General features: G+C 37.3%; 1 protein-coding gene and 1 non-coding gene across 2 annotated transcripts; one reads left to right on the top strand and one right to left on the bottom strand.

The window, feature by feature from the left end:
• Positions 1-8576: 8576 nt before the first annotated feature.
• LOC107780565 (MLP-like protein 43) lies at positions 8577-9835 on the bottom strand. Its single transcript, XM_016601110.2, has 2 exons — positions 9622-9835; positions 8577-8927 (listed from the first exon to the last, which is right to left on the bottom strand). The coding sequence occupies exons 1-2, from the start codon at positions 9806-9808 to the stop codon at positions 8671-8673; spliced, it is 444 nt and encodes a 147-aa protein (XP_016456596.1). The 5' UTR covers positions 9809-9835; the 3' UTR covers positions 8577-8670.
• Positions 9441-9544, top strand: LOC142175026 (U6 spliceosomal RNA). The gene has a single exon (XR_012704217.1). It is a non-coding gene; the product is annotated as a U6 spliceosomal RNA (small nuclear RNA).
• Positions 9836-21760: the final 11925 nt, after the last annotated feature.

A 21760-nucleotide genomic window follows, 5' to 3' on the forward strand; every position in this document is an offset into this window, starting at 1 on the left:
ATTAGGTACAAATTACATAGTCCGAGTTTCATGTGAATATAAATCCAATTAGACTACACTACACAGTTACATATCATTAATATCTACTTAACTACAGATGCATAGTCGTACAAACATGCATCATCCAGTAAACAAATGTCTGAGTACTTTCATTTCATGTTCATCTCAAAGCTACATCAATTTAAGTTCAAGTGTGCACCTGGAAGTTTAAATAACAAGAGAGAAGAGAGATGTTAGCAGTAGCTTAGCAGATGATCAAAACAGCCCAGAAACAGAATCAGCAATCCAGAGTTGAGTTCCGAGAAGGACAACACCAATATTAAACCAAATAAACTTGAAGAAAACCCAAAACAGCAAGCAATTGAGCTCAGAAATCGAACATACTCAGCAACTAACCCACAGCTAACTCAATCCAATCAGATTCATTTCAACAAATGATTACAAACGCTGTCAGATTTCAAATATCCAACAGAAACAAAGGGAATTCAAGCTATTTTGGTTTCGAAATGAGCTAGAGAGTTGAACTGAGGCTAGAATTCGAAAATGACCTAAGGAAAAGCAATGAAACAGTGTTTTTTGGATTTTCTGCTATGTTTTTTTTTTGATTTTTCTAAAAAAGCTTAAGATCTAAAAGAGATTTCAAATTTCAGGTCTAACTTTATGAATCTGAAATTCAAACTTCAACTTCTGAAACTATAGAGTATTTTTGGGGGGAATTTTTGAGCTGAAAACTTGTGTTTCAAGGCATCAATGATGCCTTTTATAGGCGCCAAGAGGGCAGCCCTAAAAACTTCTATTTACTCTATTGGTCCTTCTTTTTTACTCATTTTAGTCCCTTAATTTCTAACTTATGCCTCAAGTCACTATCCTAACAATTACTAAAATCCGAATTGAACCCATTCTAGAAAGATCTAGAGAGCTCTAGTATTAACTAGATCATTATTCTCCTAATATAAATACCCAATTTGCCCCCACTACTAACATTCTAATCAACTATATCCAATCCTCCTAAAGCTAATTATCTTGCAAATGAACACTGAATATCAAATAAAACTAAACTCAACTAACAAAAGTACTAATTCAACCAGACGAGAATCAAACAGTTTCAAAACAGGTTGGAAACAGAATTAAACTAAAAATCTAAAAGAATCAAATTACAAGAAGGGCATTCGACTAAACTAATCTATTTGAACTAATTAAGCTAATATTTAACACTTAAACTAACAGTACAAAACAACAATCAAACTAAAATTAAACTAAACTAAAGAAAATCAAATCAGTGTTGAAATTAAACAAAACCACAACTAATCAAAAATTTAAGAGACTTATTCATTGTTTTAATCAGAAGAAGAAGCGGAGAACATAGAAAGATAACAAAAAACGAAGACTCACGGCTTGACTCGAACTCTTTGATTCAAAATTCGAGCGGTCTTGGTGATATTTGAACCTCGCCAAGGGTCGATTCTTCACAAGGAGAATAGGGAGACTGTATATTACCAATTTGCTAAATTTCAGAGAAATTAGGGTTTCCGGCCAACCTGTGATGTAATATTCGAGACGTTCCACTAATATTTGAGGGAAAATGGTTGTGGATTTGAGGTGAGGGAGTTGAGGAGAGTCAATGGTGTAAATTTGGTCGGATTTGGACGAGTTTGCGTTTTGGCCGGAAAATTTCGATCGGAGATTTGAACCAATTGGATGAGATTCGAGAAAAACTAAGATGGGGGTTGGAAAGAAGAGAGAAAGAGGGTTCTAGGATGTTATTTTGGTATGGTTTGGAGACGGGCCGCCGGCGGCGACGATTTCTGGACGACGGCGTTATAGGATTTGGTTTAGGGTATGATGAAGGAGATGAGATGGGGGGGGGGTGAAGGGGTTCGGACAGTCTTATACTAATAAGACCCCACTTTTCCACCGTTGGATTGATTAACCTCGACGGCCTAGATTGATCGACGCCAAACGACGTCGTTTTAGTTATGCAAATGGGCGGACCGGGTAGAGGCTACTTGGCTGGGTCATTTCGGGTGTGTATTTGGGCTGAAGAAACGAGTTAAACGGCCCACTTCATTGTAACAGTCCACTTCTTCCTTTTTATTTGTATTTTCTTTATTTCTTTTATCTATTTTTGTATTTCATTATGTATTTTTGTATTTTTTTTGATTTTATAAAAATGCAAAAAGTAAAATAGAGTCCTAATATATCTCAAAGTTAAACTAATTAACTTCTAAAATTGTTTAAAATCTATTTCGTGACAAATTCAACAATTAACAATTAAAAATGCAAAAGTGAACTATTTTTTGTTATTTTCTTTATATTTTATTCTAAAACGAATTAACCCCTAATTAATCCTAAAATATGAAGTTAACTCCTAAATGCAAATGCCAAATGTATTTTTTGTATTTTCATATGAATTAAAATGCACAAATAAAATGCAAACAATTAACAAAGAATGACACAAAATTCACAAAATTGCAAAATAATGAAAAAGATCATTTTGTTTGAATTATTTTTTGGGAATAATTCATATATAGGGCAAAAATCACGTGCTCACAGACAACACCTCCTTAAGACCTTCTAGCTTCCCCTCATCACTGATGAGGACATACTCTGTGAAGGGTATCTGCATGACTCTACCCTTGGCCTTTCTGATCTCCTTAGAGGTTGAGGTTGTTTTTCTCCCTGAGTGGGGTGCTCCACTTGCTCGACATCATCATCAAGTTGCTCCCCCTGCTCGGCAACCTCGTTGGTCCTACTTTCTGCACTTGTAGGATTGGTAGAAGTAGAAGGAATGGAAACAAGGTTAGGGATTATACCATTCTTGGCCTTCTCTGATAATCTGCAGTTTCAACTTTACTTTCTCAGAAGATTACATCTATACTTCTGATGACCTTCTTCTTCTTCACAAGATCCCATAATCTGTACCCAAACTCTTTATCTTTATATCCGATGAATATGCAGGGAACAGATTTATCATCCAGCTTTGTTCTCTACTCCTTTAGTACATATGCAAAATCTCTACAGCTGAACACCTTTATATATGAGTAGGACACCTCCTTGTTGGTCCAAACTCTTTCTGGGATATCTAACTCCAATGGAATTGATTGACTCCAATTGATCAGGTAACAGGTTGTCTGCACTACTTCACCCCAGAATAACTTAGGCAGTTTAGCCATTTTGAGCATGTTTTCACCTTCTCAACAATGGTGCGGTTTATTCTCTCAGCTACACCATTGTATTGTGAAGTTCCAGGAACTATCTTTTCATTTATGATCCAATGGCTCGAACAATAATCTTCAAATTCCCTTGAAGTGTACTCACCTCCATTGTCACTTCGGAGACGCTTTAGCTTTTGGCCCGTCTCCCTTTCCACTAGAGCATGAACCTTCTAAAAACTTGAATCACCTGATCTTTGATTTTTAAGATATAAACCCATAATTTTCGTGAAGCATCATCAATAAAAGCAATAAAATATTTGTTATCGCCCATCGATTCAACTTCCATTCGGTCACAAACATCAGAATATATCAAATCAAGTATATTCAATTTTCTTTCAGATGATGTCTGAAAAGAGACTCTGTACTGCTTACCAAATAAATAGTGGTCACAAGGTTTTACTGTTGTACCTTTGGCAAAACAGATGAGTGATTTCCTGACAAGAATCTACAATCACTTCTCGCTCATATCCATTCTTTTTTGCCATAAATCTATCGAAATCTCATTTTGTGCTGCATTCAAGTCACGACATATTTCTGCATTTGTCCTATACAATGTGCTACGAGCATCTCCCTTTGCAATCACCAATGATCCTTCGGTGAGTCTCCATTTTGGATTTTCAAAATTGTTCTCGTATCGATCTCGATCCAAAGCTATTCCCGAGATTAAGTTCATCTGCAAATCAAGTACATGCCGCACGTCCTTTAGAATCAATGAGCATACGACATTTGTCTTGATACAAATGTCACCGATCCCCGCAATCTTTAGGTAACTCATGTTACCCATTCTTACAGTGCCGAAATTACCTGCTACATATCTGGAAAAACTTTCTCTTACCGGTGTGGCATGGTAAGATTCTTTTGTATCAACTTATTTATAAAGAGAACAACATTATTATTGTTTTGCCCCATGGCAGTTGTGTTGTCGTCATTCTTCTGGCCACTGCTTTCATCTTTGTCGCTTTTTAGATTTGCGCGATCTATTTTAAAGTGACCCGGTTGATCGCAATAGTATCAATTTCTAACTTTTAATTTGGATCGGTTTTTAGACTTCCCACGACCTCCGGATCTACCATAGTTGCTCGAACTCCTTTGGTAACTCCTGCCTCTACCTTCTACGATGAGAGCATGTCCTTGATTTTCATGTTATTTTCTCATCTTCTCATTGAGTAAAAGAGCTGATGTGACGTCCTTCAACTCAATAGTGATTTTACCGTGTAGGATGATTATTGCCAAATTATCGTACGAAGATGGCAATGAGTTCAAGAGAAAGATAGCTTTATCCTCTTCCTCGATCTTTACCCTGAGGTTGGCAAGCTACGTGATTAGTCCATTAAACATATTTAAATGTGAAAAAAGATTTGTACCTTCGCCCATATGTAGGGCGTTGCTTAGGGGCGTATGCAGCAATTTTTGTAAGCGGTGTCGAAATTTATAAAAGAACTGGAGTATAACTTTGATTATCATACTTTTAGACAAAAAATAACCTTAGTCTATTGATTTTGTTGAGTCTTAAGTTAGAAAAGGTGTTCAATTCTACTTCATCACAATTTTTACTACAAAGGCCCTCTCAAATATTTGGAAAAGAAAAATGTCCTAGTTGAGGTTTGAACCTTTGACCTCTTAGAGAAAAAGCAAGCACATTACCAATACAACAAGACACAATTTTTGTCAAGTGGTGTCATTTTTCCTACTTATCCGTTTTCGTACAGTATTAATATATATATAATAAAAGTTTCAGACGAAGCAGTGTCGCGTGACACCGCTTCGGCAGGAATAAATCCGCCCCTGGCGTTGCTTCTTCATATTATAGGCTTTCCAACCTTGTCCAAATACCACATGCAGTATCTTCATCAATGATGTTATTTACCACATCATCTGATAAGTGCAACCTGATTGCACTGGAAGCTTTTTCATCCAAGTCAGCCAAATCCTTAGCTTTCATGGTATCATACTTCTTGGCATCACTATCTAATACTGTGAACAAGCAGAACCTGTGCTCTGATACCAGTTGTTGGGAATAACCCTTCCCCCCACAGAAATAACATTCACGGTAATAATAACGGAATAATAATTTATCACCGAGATAGGGTAATCAACAAGAATAAAAAGAACAACAAGAACACAAAGATTTTAACGTGGAAAACCATTCTGATTAAGGGAAAAATTACGAGCCCGAGAGGAATAAAGTAATCCATTATAATGAGGAAGTTTATACTCTATAGTCCCGAATAAATAATCCAGGAACCATTATACACTCAAAAAAAGTAACCCTCTATTGAGATTCCCACTTCACTACAATACCGCTCGCACTCTCTATTTTCCCTCACAGACTATACCGCCTGTGAATACCTCACACTGCTCTTTTACTCTCAGATATATTCCCCTCTGAAATTGGTGAGATCAAAATGAGAGTTGAAGCTCTCCTTAAGGATGGCCACCCAAATTAAGTAAGAAGATTGGATTTCAATCTGCAATTTGCACTACACAATTTGCAATGGAAATTGGATTTTTTTCTTTTAATGGGTATGGTCCCCATCACCAACACCATACGTATAGGCAATACTATGTTGAGAATCGAATTCTCCTTGTAACTCTACATTCCCCTTCTTTTCGTTCACATGAACACCGAAGCCGAAAGGTTTCACTTTGAGACTCAACGTCACTACCACAAGAACAACGAGTCATGCATATCCTTACTCGTGTCCAACTTTTACTTCTCTATACAACAAAAAATACAGGAGATAATAAATCTTCTGGGGTGCTTACATGGCGCGCTCTTGGCTATTTCATTTCATTTTTGCTGTTTTACGTGACTAACGTTTCCTTTAGTTTATGTTTTGTTTACGCGAGTAAGGTTCTTTTTAATTGTATCATGATTGTTGTTCAGCCAAGAATTACTATGACAAGTTTATTTGGGATCTTGACCTTTAGTTAACCTAAAAATCTAACTTTTAGGTGCTTAAATTAGTCATTTATTTGTCAGTAAAGTTTTTGAGATAATATTTATATTTTTGAAAGCCTAGTGTACTGCAATTTGTCTCATTTTGTTTTAACCCGTTAATATCCAAAATGTTTCGAAGCAACTCTGAGACATCGTTTATGTTGCGACAATTTCTTCAAAACAGTACATAGTCTTTTAATCTAAGATTTTTCTAGATCAGTTTTAAACTCTATTTTGAGCTCAGTTAAGTAATCATGTTTTTGCCTATCTTAACCATTTTTTAACTAACCCTCTGTCAGTTTAATAACTATTTCCTATTCCCTCTGTTCCAGTTTATGTGGACCTATTTCCTTTTTGGTCCGTTCCAAAATGAATGACCCTTTTCTAAATTTGGTAACAATTTAGCTTAAACTTATAATTCTACCCTTAATGAGAAGGTTTTATAACCACACAAATACTCTGGCCCCTTTTTGACTTGTTTAGGACCACAAATTTCAAAAGTCTTCATTTTTTCTTAAACTCCGTGCTCAATCAAACAAGTTCACATGAATTGAAACGGAGAGAGTATTTGTTATCAAAATATATACCTCTTCTAGACTTCATATGACTTAGTCTTTTAATGCTAACTTCGTTTATCTATACCTATAAAATATCATATTTTTCACAATACTTAGCCTTAGTTAATTAAATTAGTTCGATCACTTAACTATTTAATATGTATTTTAAAGGTTGCCTTAAAACCTTCCCTTTAAAATTGAACCGTTGCCTAGAATCTTTAGATTAAGTAGATCATTAACGGAATTATACTTTATTATATTACTTTAAATAATTTAGGTGTCCTAATTTACCATGAAAAAATAATTAGATGGCAATTCCTTAACTTTAATCAAATTTGGAATTGTCTCATACCCTACTTTAACCAGTTTAAAATGGGGTATAACACCAGTCCTAATTGTTAGAAAGAAGGATGAATCTTTGCAGATGTGTATTGATTATCTCCAACTTAATAAGGTGACCATCAAGATCAAATATCAGTTGCCTAGGATTGACAACTTATTTGACCAACTTCAAAGAGCTAGATTCTTTTCAACAATTGACCTAAGGACATGATATTACCCGCTTAAGATAAGAGAGCAAGATATATCAAAGATAGCTTTTCGTACCTGTCATGATCATTTTGAATTTATGGTGATGCCTTTTGGCCTGATCAACGCACTAACTGCATTTATGGACTTAGTGTGTAATGCTAGTGATACTTTTCACTAGATTGTTTTATTATTATTATTATTATTATTATTATTATTATTATTATTATTATTATTATTATTATTATTATTATTATTTTTGTTGTTGTTGTTGTTGGTGTATTTAAAAATTCATGAAGATCGCACAAATCACTTGAGAACGCCTTACAAACACTAAGGGAGAATGAGCTTGTATTGCTCAGATTATCAGATCATATTCATTTTAGTGTGATCACATTCAGAGAGGAAGAAGTAGTCAACCTCCCCGAGTATGAGTACCACCGGAGGCCAGAGTTTGCTACCCTACACTTGCAGGTACTATTATATGAGGTGGGAGATATGTAGACACTCCCAGTACGTGTTGTTAGATCTCACATAAGTAGGGCCATAGATTGTAAAAAAAATTATGTTAAATGCATTCAGATGGTAACTTAAATTTTAGCTTGTCACTCAGATTTTAGATTCAATTTCAGCTTTCAAATTTTAGAATTTAATACATGAACTGCTAGCGTTGTTTTCTTGTATTTTTTTAATATTTATTTAGTTCAAACTAGTCTCGTCCCTGATTAAAGGTTGTTCAACGAGACTTACTGGGTACTCGATTAGTGGTACTTCATTTGTTAGAGTGTGCTACGTCGTGTGGCAGGTGTTGAAGTCATAGACCCAGTTGGTGAGCTCCGTTGATTCTTTCCAACGGTAACTAGTATTTTATCCAGCTTACGTTATTTTAGCAGACATTTCGTTATTTTCAAAAAAATTCCCCGTAGATTCTGTATTTAGATTTTAGCTCGTAGAGGCTACCCCAGAAGTTTATTGCTTTAGATTCTTAATTTCACTTTTCAAACACTATTAAATGAAGACTATCACCTTTTTTTTGACATGTTAAGGTCAGTAGTATCTTTCAGCCAACTAGGCAGGATTCACTCGACATATTAAAATAGGTTGGTACCAAATTATGTCTCACCCCAATTTGGAGCATGACGCGTATTATGGTCGTTTTTGTTGTCTAGTTGCATAATTAAATAACTGAATAAACCATTACGTCTTATCCTTTTTTTTTAAGAACACAATTATTCATTATCCACTAACTAAAAGTGAGAAACCAAAGTCAGAATTTATATTTTTATTGTTCAATAAAATTTCGAAATAGGTATAAACCATTCGAAAATGCACACGAAATTACACAATGAAAAACGGATCCGTGAAAGTGAAGCGGAAAATACTTCATTTATTGGACCACTAAAGCAGGCACAGCTATGACATAGATGTATCATTTGTTGTGATGGTGTGAATCAATGTCCTTGATGAGATCAATGGCAAGTCCCAAGAGTGTGAAAGGCTCTGGGATATCTTCATTCTGCTTCTCATACTCAAAACTCCATTCTATCCACTTCCCTTCAGCAGCCAAAGTAGCACTAAGGGCCTTGTACAATTCCATCAAATCTCCTTCAATAAACTTGAAGGTGATTTTTTGTTTTTCTTCGTCTATAGCATCAATAACTTGCTTCAACACTCTCTCTTTTCCATCTACATCGGAAACATTCAAGAGGTTATAACAAAGCAGAACAAATTTCTAACTTTTACTTCGGTAATTAACTAGAAGGGAGCCTTGGCGTAACTAGTAAAGTTGCTGCCATGTGACCAGGAGGTCACGGGTTCGAGCCGTGGAAACTACCTCTTGCAGAAATATAGGATAAAACTGCATACAATAGACTCTTGCGGTCCAGCTGTTCCACGGACCCCCACATAGTGAGAGCTTAGTACACCAGACTGCCTTTTTTTTAGTTCATTGACTCGTTAATTTAGATATACAATCCTAAAGTAATATTCACTTTAACATAATAAAGTGGTACTCCACCTTATCTAACTAGCTTTAAAATAAGGAGACTATCTATAAGTTCTATGGGCCAATTGTGTAAAAGTATTTACACAATTAAGTTAATTGTAAGGAAATTATATATACATTTCTATTATGGTCTTTAATTGGTACCTAGCATGCTATCATTATGTCATGGTTACTACCAATGTGACCATTGAACTATTCATTATAGGGGCATCTGATGAAATTGGAACAATACAGAGAAGATTAGCATGACCCCTTCGCAAGGATGACACGCACAAATCGTGGAATGGTCTACATTTAAAATAAATAAATAATAATATGCATTATATTATTGATACCATAAGAATGATAAAAGAAAGAATAGTTGAAGAGGCTTACCAAGGGTAATTTTCCATGAAACAACAGAACCAACAGTTCCCAATTCACCTTCATGAATGTTAAAATTGTGTACTTTATCAGGGCTTATCTTAGGGATATGGTGAGGTTTGGAGCTGAAGTGATCATGAAATATTTCTCCAGCACATTTGACCTCTGTCTTAGCAATTAACTTACCTCTCAAACCCATAATGCTGTCTTTCTTATGAGTAGTGATATTTGAAGGAAAAGCTTGTACTTGAAGCTAGGCTTCTTTGCCTTTATATAGCACCTTTTGGGTGACAAAATATTTCTTTTTTTTTTTTTATAATGAGTCAATATTTTATTGTGTTTGTGCGTGGATATATATATTTTGGTTTTTGTTTTTTGGCCAAAAATGTATATATATACTCTGTGTATAGGCAAAAATCTTTTTTATTTTTTATTTTTTAAAATTATGTGTACGTATTAATGTTGAATCTCATGTAACAGTGTTTGTATTGCACCACCGGATGTGTAAATGGCAGGTCAATTTGATTCGTGGCTTTTTCATATCCAAGTAGTGCGCAACTGCTAGTAGGGGTGTCAATAGACCTTAAAAAATTGATTAAATCGACTCATCCGAATCGATTATTAGGTTTCTTTTAATAAAATTATAAGTTTTTATATAAAATTATAAATGTACCAATAATTAGGGTAAGTTTTTAATTTTACAAACATAAATTGAAAAAATACCAAACCATCAATTTTATATAAGAAAAATATATTTATATATTAAGTTTAAAAATAACAAGACATTCCTTGGGCCTTGTGATTATGGAAACGTTTAAAAGGTGAAAATAACACGGGCTAACCAGTTTTTAGACTGGTAATTAAAAAATAGCCAGTGTTTACAAAGTCATTGAAAAATAACCACTATTTTGCTGCAACGCGGAAAGTTCCAAGCATAATATACTGGAGATTGGTGCACCTGTGTATGAACTTCCAGCATATTATGCTGGAACTCCAACACACGAAAAGTTCCAGCATAATATACTAGAGTTTGGAGCACCCATGTATGAACTTCCAGCATATTATACTGAATCAATATATTATACTGGAACTCCAGTATATTATACTGGAGGTCCTTCAGTGTATTATGATGGAATATTTTTTGGATTTTGAACAATGTTTTCGTTTAGATTTATCTTTACATAAAAAGTGGCTAAATTTCGATTACTTTTGAAATTGTGACTATTTTCAATTACCATTTGTAAATCTTGCTATTTTTGAACTTCACCCGTATAAAAGCCAATAAGTAATTAAAGCCCAAATTCTCAACTCTTAAACCTATTTTGCTACTTCTATTGAAACTAATTCAGTTTTAGCTATTATCTTGAGTAGCAAGCCACAAGTATTCTAGCGATCTTGAGTAGTAAAGGTAATGGACATGTATTGAATATCTTTCCTTTCGTATGATTTAAGTTTTTTTTTATTGTATCTTAATCTTCTAATAGACTTTATTCTTGAGTCCAATCTTGATTAATCTGTTCCAACTCGTGTTATCTATATTTCTTTTATCTTTGCTCAATTTCTCTTAAGTTGTAGTAGAATCGTGAGACAAATCTCTATTCTTGCTATCTTTCATATTCCCTTGAGCATCGTCTTTTTAACTGTAAAAATATATAGAGAGTTTGTCGAAGTCCTAAGTAAGTACATAATTTATTGCGTTCTAATTTCTATTAACAACTCTTACATGACATTTTTTAAAAATATCAAAAATTAACCGAACCGCACCGATATCGAAGAAAAATCAAAATGATTGAGACGGTGTCAAAAAGTTTAATTTTGGTTATATAAAATAAAATAATCAAAAAATTAATATAATACATATTTTACAAAATAACCGGCCGAACCGAACGATATACATTGACACTCCTACTGCTAGCTTTGAAAATTTATCACAATCGGCTTCCTCTAATATTTGTCTTTTCGTTTTATGTTTTATTTTCTTCATACCCAAAATTTAGTAAAAAATAATTCAAAAATCTTTCGAAGACCTATTTAAGATACCGTTGCATTTATTGCTAGTGTCCACGTCCAATTCACGCTGCAAAGTAGTATAGTTGAAACTAAATATGAAGCTTACATCCTCCATACCACTTTGAATGCCAGATCTTATTTTATGTTATCTCATCCCAGCTTCTTGCTTTCATTTCCAGTGATAAATTATTTAAGATAAGAATATAACTGTTTATAATATATATATTTTTTTGCAATAACATTCTGCTATATTAGAAATTACTTTAAACAGTGAAACTATTTTTGTCTAAAAGAGAAAGAGAATAATTCAATTTTTGAGATACAGAATGTAGTACTTCTAAAGGGTGCATAAAATGGATACAATCGTATACAATCATTTGGCAAAAGCTTCCTTTTATTTATTTGTTTATTTTTGTATTCATTTAGTTGTTTGGCTAATAGGTTTCTCACCATTCTGCGTAAAAAATGAGTGGCAGTAATTATGTCGTAAGAAGGATATTAGATAGATCAAAATTTCCTCTTAGTTAAATAAAATAAGCTAAAACTGAAGTCTATATTGCCTCGTTAATTAGTATATTAACTTTGGTGTGTCTCATTGGCTAATAGTAGCTAGAAGACTAACCAAGAACTATCATTCATGGTAATCTAATTGCTTATTGCCCAAAACATAAAATAATTGACATTTCTGAATAGCTTTTACAATTTTTGACCAATAAAATTAAGTCTTTTTTCTCTCTCAATATATACGGCATAAATGGACAATTTGACAACGTTTACCTTATACGATAACAGTCAAAAAGATGAATACATGAAGGAAAAGGACATGATGTCTTTCCTCCATAATGTCAAAGTGAGGAATGTGCTCACTATGCTATTGTATAATAGCATAAGAACGATATTACACAGAGGCGGAGCTAGGATTTCAAGTTTACGGGTGTTTACCTCGAAAATACGAGTAACAATTAAATTTGATTTGTGATTTTAAAGATAGGTGATTTAGTTCAAAACCAATTAATAATCAAAAAGTATAAAGTATACATGAAAGAAATGAGTGAATCAAACCAGTGCTACTTAAGCAGTATCGACCTCGAGCCCAGTGACCTCGAGGTGGGTTAAGAACAACGAGGCAAAAACAGTAAAGCTAAAAGACAATTCTGATGAACAATGAGCGAGAAAAGTAGGATAGTATATTCATTGCCAAAATGAATAGATGATCCTTACAAATGATTGGGGTCCCCTTTATATAATAGGGGAACCCTAAATAAGGTACATTTCTATTTACAGTAAGGGATCTTATTAGGACAGCTGTATAACCGCCTAGTACGGATTTGTACTAATTCGTATAAATTTGTTCCGGAATTTATGCCATGATCTTGGGGACGTGGCGGGAATCTTGTCCTTCGGTAACAAACTCATAACGACACTGTCTCGGAGTCAGTCGTACTTGGCTCCGATGTTCCTCGAGCATTTAGGTCTTCGAGTCTCTTATTCTATCTTCGAGCCTGAGCTTGGCTCCGATGTTCCTCGAGCACTTAGGTCCTCGATGCGACCTCTCGAGCCTATAGATCAGAGGCATATGATTTTGACCATATACAGATAGTCCCCGCGTTTCTTAGAGTAGGACTATAAGAAATGATTTGATCTTCGATGCTCCGACGCCTTGATCCTGATGTCAATCTCATGATGTAAGCGACTGAAGTGATTGGAAAACCGCTTCCACATAGTTCTCAAGGTCATTAATTAGAGGCGACTGACGGTCGGCTATTTGGCTTCCCTAACACGTTTAAGAGGCCTCTATAAATAGGCCAACTTCATAATTTTGCAAACTTTACTTCTCAAATCATCCTTAAAATCTCATTAGCTCCTTCAACTTCTCTGAGTTCACCCTTTTCTCAATTTGTTCTTACTTCAGCATCAATTTTTTCTCTTCTCTTGAGTATCTAAAACACAATGGTTAAAAAATCTAAAACTGTTTCCCAAGAAGAAAAAGCCTCTTCATCATCACGGTCGGCCAGAAGTAGAATGGTGGTGCCCACCTCGTATCGAGGAGTGTATTCCCCCACCGTGCGAACTAACATCCGATTTCAAAATCGACAAACCTGCATTGATACCAGGCCGATGTGAGCCCATGTCCTGATACATCTGCTTGATAATCGAAAGTGAGCTCCATCAGGTGTAAAAGGACTGCAAAACGATGTGGCGATCCCTTCCCCTGAAGAGGACATCACTACTCATAAGGCAGGGTACTTAAGCGTGTATACCTACCCCTTCACGCTGGGTTTTGCAGATCCAACTCTGGGTCCCATAGATCCAGTTATTCTTGATTTTTTCCAACAATACCAGGTGACTCTTGGCCAGATCTACCCTTCATGCTGGCTCATCGTCAATCTGATCAGATACTTCTTGAGCTAGGCCGAGAGGATGCCGTTTACCCTCGACCATCTGATCAGGCTATACAGCCCTCGCCTTTATCGAGGTGTCCTGATAAAGCTGTAATGCCGATCCACGAAATCTCTCTTTTCCAGCATCGATGAGGACAATGACCGATGATTGATGAGCTGGTTTGTCCGAATCAGGACCTCCGACCTGATTCTTGCTAAGAGGATTCTATTTCCCGAGGAATGGAACATGAAACATAAGTACAGGTTTATCGATAGTGACATTATATTCTACTTTCCCTACCGTTTCTCGACCTCATCATTTTTTTTGGATCTAATCCCTTTCCGATGGTGTAGCTGTTGCTTGGTTTCCTAGTGCAGCCCCAGACCTCGAAGGTTGGGTCCGAAAACTGGCCTCTACTTGTTCATACGCAGAGCGCAATTGGCGTGACCTGGCCAAAGGTCGATGGGAGGCTAAAAACCATGGCGAGTTCTCTTGTTTGCATACTTATGTTTCTTAGCAAAATACTTACTTTATATTTATGCAGGCCTCGGAGACGCTGTTACTATGCGGCCGTCCCCGCCCGGTGAAGAAGAGATCCCAAAGCCTTCCAAGAAAAAGGAAAGAAAGAGGGGGTCGCCCATAAATTCCCAGAAGCCAAAGAAAATCAAGGCTCGAAAGCCTAAGGCTGATACTGTGGTCCTGTCTCCAAAAATGGCCCAACGCCTTCGGGATGAGGATAAACAAGGGGAAAATGACGACTGCCTGTTGGTAGTTCGGAAAAGAGTAAGCTCTGACGCTTCGAAGGCCACTGAATCGATGGTGGCGAACACGGTTCAATCTCGAACCGATGACATTTTGGCAGGGAGCTCGAGCAAAGTACTCGACCCATTGGGAAGCAAAAGAACACCTCGACTTGGAGGTCATTTGGAGGGTGAGACGGAGGTGCCCGTATCCGAGGCCCTTCAAAGAGACGAGAATGTCCCAAGTGGATCACTTGAGGTAATTAATGTGGATGAATCGCCGCCTGGTCTTGAGTTCTCCGAGGGGCAATTTCGAGATGCCCGGAATATGAGAACTCCCTATATTGGGACGAGCCACGAAGGGCACGATATCTTTCAAGAGTGCCTTGTAGGGATCGAAGATGGTCCCGACCTAGATGCTTCTTTTATTTTTGATGAGGCGAAGCGACTCTTCAAACAAGTAAGTTTATGCCTTTAAAATTACGCCTACGCTTTATCCTTGTTGTTCCGAGTCTAACTTTTCCTTTTTGTGAAGGCTGTGACGCTCCACCGAGAAGCGTTTTCCAAGTCTCAAGCCGAGCTTGCACGATGTGAGGCCGAGCTCAAGAAGCTCTTAGAAGAGGGGGACGACCTTATGATCCTCTATGTCAAAAAGAGGGGAGACCAGCAATCTTCGAGCTGAACTGGCAAAGGCTCATCAAGAACAAACTGAGCTTATTGAAAAGGTAATATACCCTTTGAGGTTTTGTTATGCATTTGTCCTATTGGGCGGCTAACACTTCAACTTTGCAGCCCAGCAAAGGGCGAACTGGTGGAGCAGCTCCGAGAGGAGCTCAAGATGAAGGAGGCTGAAACCCTAGGGTGGAAATAAGGCATGGACCGTCTCGCCTCAGAGAAAGATACTCTTCGGGAGAAGCTGACTTCAATTGAATGCCAGCTTCAAAGTGTAAAGGAGGAAAGCCTGGCTCGAAGCCACAAAATCGAGGAGCTCGAAACTAAATCTGCTGCTGAGCTTGCAAAGGCGAAATCTGATGTAGAGGCATTTGTATCTTCGTACCAAGCTGACACTGAAGCCGCTAACACTCGGCACATGAGATCTCCATTGCGACCCAAGTTAATCTATCACATGCACTCGACCATGCCAGGCGACAGTCACGGAGAGAAACCCTCGAGGAGGTGCACGCTCGTGGTTTTGACCTCTTAGCCGACATTGAAAAAGCAAAGACTTTGGAGGAAGAGGTTGCCGCTTTGCTCTCTGATGACGAGGATTCAGCTAGTGGCTCTGAGAGCGGAGGAGATGAAGATGAAGTTCCCAAGGAGGAGGTTCCTGAAGACGCGACTCCCGAAGAGGCAGCTCCTAAGGATGTGGTCCCGAAGTAGATTTAGGTTCCTTTATTTTGTTTTTGTGTTTTTGTGCAAGGGCCCCTCGTGGGTACTGTAAATATATTTTGTAAACATCTCTTGTAAATATAAAGAATCTCTTTGCTTCATCTTCGATTTGCATTGAATTCCATTTCATCTTCATTTGTGAAAACATTTGATGTTATAATTTTAATGATCAGTCCGAATATTGGCTTGGACTCCGAATATAATAAACCCTTAGGTTTTTATTAATCAATGGGCGATCGTTACAGTAGAATACCTCTTAAGGTTTTTGTTAATCCTCGAGCTAAACTTAAGTTGATTTGATGCGAGCTCGGGATAATGGGACTCTTGAGTCCGAGTTGAGTGAGAGCAAGGTCTCGAACCCTATATGTTTTAGCCCTTAGGCTCTTTTATATTGGCCCTTAGGCTCTTTTAGGTTGGGCCAATTTGACCTCTAAAGCGACTATAATTTTTCCCTCTTTTTGGCTAAAAGACTTAGTGAAATTTTTTCTATGCCTTAGCATATGTTTTTGTACCCGTTGGGTTTTTTGAAGGTTCGATAGATCGGAACCTTATTTGTAATTCATTTGTGTAACGATAATCCAGTATCTCTAGAAGATTTTTTGAAGGCTGATGTTATCGATGCCTTTAAATTATTCGAGGGCTAATTTTATCGAAGCCCTTTATCATTTTCTTTTGCCTAGGGTAGCCTAATTTAATCGGTTTTTTCAAAGTGCTGGAAGGCCTTTAATTTATGGTGGAAGCCGGATGTCTCTGAGCCGCATTATTTTGGTTGTAGCCATTTTATATGACCGTAGTCTTTAATATGGCCACAGCCTTCGGGTATGTCTCTTGGACTTGTTTCCCGATAACCTTTCAAAATTGTTCAAAAGGTTAGTCCCCGATTACGAAGGCCTTGGCCTTTATATCGAGGGGATGCCTCTTTGAGGTCTTATAAATTCGAGTTTTTGATGACTCGGATGCGTTGACTATCGATGACAGTCCCCGAGTATTCGGGGTGTATTTGCGTTCTGGCCCTTGGGCTGTTTCTAATAGAATTATAAGTGTAAAGCTCGTATAATAGTAGACTTCTTTGAGACACAAAACGTTTTAATACAGAAATAATGCTTCTTTGAACAATTGATACATGCGTACATGTTCTGCCGACGGGGCTCGACTATTCTATATGGACACGATTCATCTGACCGTTTGGCCTATTACAAAGTTCTACTATCGAGGCCCTCTTTGGCGTGAAGTATTTTCCTCAATAATATATCCTCCAAGGGTAATTCCCCCCAGTATTTGAGGTTGATTGAAAAGAAGCCTTGGATACTGTTGAGTTCTCCTTAGGTAGCACATAGTTGTTGCCTTGTTAAAAACCTCGCTGATAAAACCCATTTGGGACAAAATTCGTTCTAAGGGAAAAAGAGTGCAACACGTTCTTTAAAACCTAAGGCCTTCGTGTAGAAAGGTGTCTTCGATACCTTCCACCGGTCACCTGCAATGGATTAGTTTCAAATTCAAATGGACAAAAGGAGAAAGTGATACCTTAGCAATAATATCATTTGTGTAGTGATACGTTCCAATTGTTTGCCAGTTGTTCACCTTCTATTGTGCTAAGTTTATAAGATCCTTTACCGACAACTCCGATGACTCAACACGGTCCTTCCCAATTCAGGCCTAGTTTCCCTTCATTCGGGTCTCGAGTATTGATGGTGACTTTCCGTAGAACTAAGTCCCCAATTCCAAAGTGTCAAAGGTTGGTCCTCCTATTGTAGTATCTCTCGATTCTTTGCTTCTGCGCGGCCATCCGAACAAGTGCTGCCTCTCGTTTTTCATCTAATAGCTCGAGGCTAGTATTCATAGCCTCGTGATTTGACTCCTCCGATGTATGTTGAAGCCTGGCGCTGGGTTCTACGACCTCAACAGGGATTAGGGCCTCGAAGCCATATACTAAAGAGAATGGGGTAGCCCCTGTGCTAGACTACGATATTGTTCGATATGCCCAAAGGACATTGGGTAGAACTTCTCTCCATTTTCCTTTGCGTCGTCCAACCTTTTCTTTAGGTTTTGAATGATGGTTTTGTTTGTTGACTCGTCCTATACCTTTCCAGTTGGGTGGTATGGTGTTGATAAGATCCTATTTATTTTATGTGCTTCGAGGAACACCGTCACTTTGCTGCCGACGAATTGCTTTCCATTGTCACATACAATCTCAACAGACATCCCAAACCGACATATGATGTGGTCCCAGATGAAGTCAATAAATTCCTTTGCTCTAACTTTCTCGAAGGCCTATGCTTCCACCCATTTAGAAATATAATCAGTCATAAGCAAAATAAACTTAGCGTTACCTGGGGCCGTTGGTAGAGGGCCGACTATGTCCATTCCCTATTTCATGAAAGGACACGGGGATATGACCGAGTAGAGTTGTTCTCCGGGATGATGGATCATCGGTGCAAACCGTTGTCACTTATCACATTTTTTGACAAACTCCTTAGTATATTTTTCCATGATGTCCTAATAATACCCTGCTCTAATAATTTTGCGAATCAAAGATTCGGCGCCGAAGTGATTCCCACAAGTACCCTCATGGATTTCTCGTAGAACATAATCGGTGTCCCCCGACACTAAATATATTGCTAATGGCCCATCAAAAATTATCCTGTACAATGTTCCATCTTCATCTAATGCAAACTTAGCAGCCTTGGTTCGTAGGGCCCTCAATTCTTTGTGGTCCGATTAGAGTTTTCCATTTTTCAAGTAATCGGTATACTTATTCCTCCAGTCCCAAGTCAAACTCAACCACGGAACTCAATAACTGGATGACAGTTCCCAGGACGATATCATCTTCTTCAATCGAGGATCCCAAGTTAGCAAGCATCGGCCTCGCTATTTTGTTCTCGAGGAACATGTTCCAGAGTCCACTCCTTGAAGCGGTGCAAGGTTACCTGTAGCTTATCCAAATACCCTTGCATCCTATCCTCTCGAACTTCTAAACTTTTGTTTACTTGGTTTACCACCAATAGTGGATCTGTTACACCCCTTACTTTAATATTAGAATAAGTCGTAGTAATCCATATGAGGTTGAAGGGTTTAAGACCCTGAAAGTTTAACAACCTTAATACCGTTAGATATTATGTTAGTGTGGCATTTTCTTTTAAGTAAAACATTTTAGTAAAAGTTTTATAAGTATAATTTTGGATAGTTACCATTATTACTGTCGCACCTCCTTTTTCACCGGCGCCCGCAGAGGGGCGTAGGGAGAGTTTTTCTAATTAAAGGACAATCGAAACGGGATTTATTATTTAATTCAGAGTCTCCACTTGGGAGATTTATGGTATCCCAAGTCACCGGTTGAATCCCGAATCGAGGAAAGATTGACTCTGTATTACAGTCCGCGAACCAGAAATCCGGATAAGGAATTTTGTTAACCCGGGAGAAGGTGTTAGGCATTCCCGAGTTCCGTGGTTCTAGCACGGTCGCTCAATTGTCATATTCGTCTTATTTATCTGGTTTTAATACATGTTGAAACTATGTGCAAATTTTAACTGTTTACCGCTTTTATTATTATTATTTTTAACGAGGATTGCAACGTCGTGAAAATACACCTTGAACCACATCACATCAATGCACCCGTGGTTAGTGACACATTTCAACTCTGTTGAGATTTGGATTTGGGTCACATAAGTGTGCACCCGAGTTTAAGAAAGTAAATTATTAAAGGCGCGCCTAAAGCGACTAGCGTATCATTATTTTGGGTAGGGCCGTGAAATTTTGCTAAACGGCCCATCCCGAAGTCTAAGTAATTTTACCAACACGTATAGAGGGCCCGACATCTTGTGTACTTTTGCTTGTCGAGGCTTGCCTCATTTATTATTTTTTAAAAGGAATTTGCAACATCGTGGAAATGCATCTCGAAGCACGTCACAATCAATGTACCCGTGATTAGCGACACGTTTCGACTTTCGTTGAGATTTGGATTTGGGTCACATAAATGTGCACCCGAGTTTAGGGAGGTAATGTTATTAAAATACGCGCCTAAAGAGACTAACGCGTTATTATTTTTGGGAAGGCCGTAAAATTCGCTAAATAGCCCGTCCCGAATTCTAAATGTTTTATTTTAACCATTCATTGAGAGCTCCGCAACTTGCAATTTTACTCGGCGAGGCTCGTCTCATCATTTTTATTTAAAGTCCCAATCCTAAAGCAATCTATAATTTTCTATTTTATTTGCCTCTAAAACAAAGAAGAAGATCCTAATTAGTTTTGCATTATTTAAGAATTAGAAGACCTGGGTCTATTGAACTCATACGAAATCAAATTTTTATTCGCTTTAGGTTCTGAAGGCAGTCCGTATAAATAGACCCTTATCTAAGTGTATACAAAGAGCAAACCAACTATAGATCTAGGCCCAGGTCCAAATGAACATGCAGTTAGAGCTAGACCTGGGCCGTTTGCGACAGTACCAAAGCCCAAAATGTCCAAAGTGGACCACTGACCGCAACTTCAATTCTAGTTGAACGCAGAATCACTGGAACAACTTCAAGTTATTTAACGTGCACTCAACAAATTATGAGAAGGGAGAATCACGTTTATCTACTCAAACTAAGGAACAATTGATCATTTGAATCTCATATTAAAATTTAGCTTACTCCACCTGTTTAACTAATGGTGATTCCTAATGAGGGATCGAGTTTTGGACTAAACAACTTAATTATTTGATTCTACTAACATCCACGAGCAGATTCAAAGCAGTATTATTAATAAGGCATGTTCAATTCGATTAACTACTGCTATGAACTATTAATCTAGAATTACCAACACTTATACTATAACACTGAATTCCGGGCCATCAAACTTAAAGTGGCCGTCACACTGATTTCAAAATCAACTATATCCTAGAAAAATAATTTAGTGGAATATATATGAAAGCAAACTGAGATTCCATTAATCAATACAAGTTAAATCAGATTGTTAGCTATAGAACTCTTATGCTTCCAGGAATACACATCTAATTAGTTTAACTAAATCAGATTGATGTTCTAAATTCTAGAATCTATTACAACAGTCCAACACAGTCCACATGTTAAAACAAACAGTCCATCACAGTCCATTGGAGTTCAGCATACTTAACTACAGTGGACATTTACATGCATCATAAGCAAATTATCTATATATGTAACAGAAGTTTTTCATTATAATTCCGCACAGGGAACTTGCTTCATTTCTATTTCACATCCGATAAGAGATGCTACATCAAAGTCTCGAAGTGTACCTGGTATTGACAGTACAAGAAGAGGAAGATGAGGATCAGCAGCAGCAACAATAGCGATACAATATAGCAGAACAGCAAACAACCACTGCAAATACCAAATAGCAGGTACCAACATTTAGTGGAAAATGTAGCAGACCCAAACGGATTTGAAACCAGTTAAAAACCAGAACACTCAAACTTCAATAGCTCAAACGACCTCAGAAAGGAAATCAGAAAAACATACTACTGCAACACTACACCCAAACTCATCTTAAACCATCTCCAAACATATTTAAACTTTGAACTCCTTTCTCTCCCTTTTTAGATTACTTTTTCTTCTAAAGTCTGCCTAAAAGAAAAGCCAGACCAGACTCAAAAAAACCTAAAGAGAACTGAT

This window comes from Nicotiana tabacum, chromosome 20, assembly GCF_000715075.1.
Source record: "Nicotiana tabacum cultivar K326 chromosome 20, ASM71507v2, whole genome shotgun sequence".
NCBI lineage: Eukaryota > Viridiplantae > Streptophyta > Magnoliopsida > Solanales > Solanaceae > Nicotiana > Nicotiana tabacum.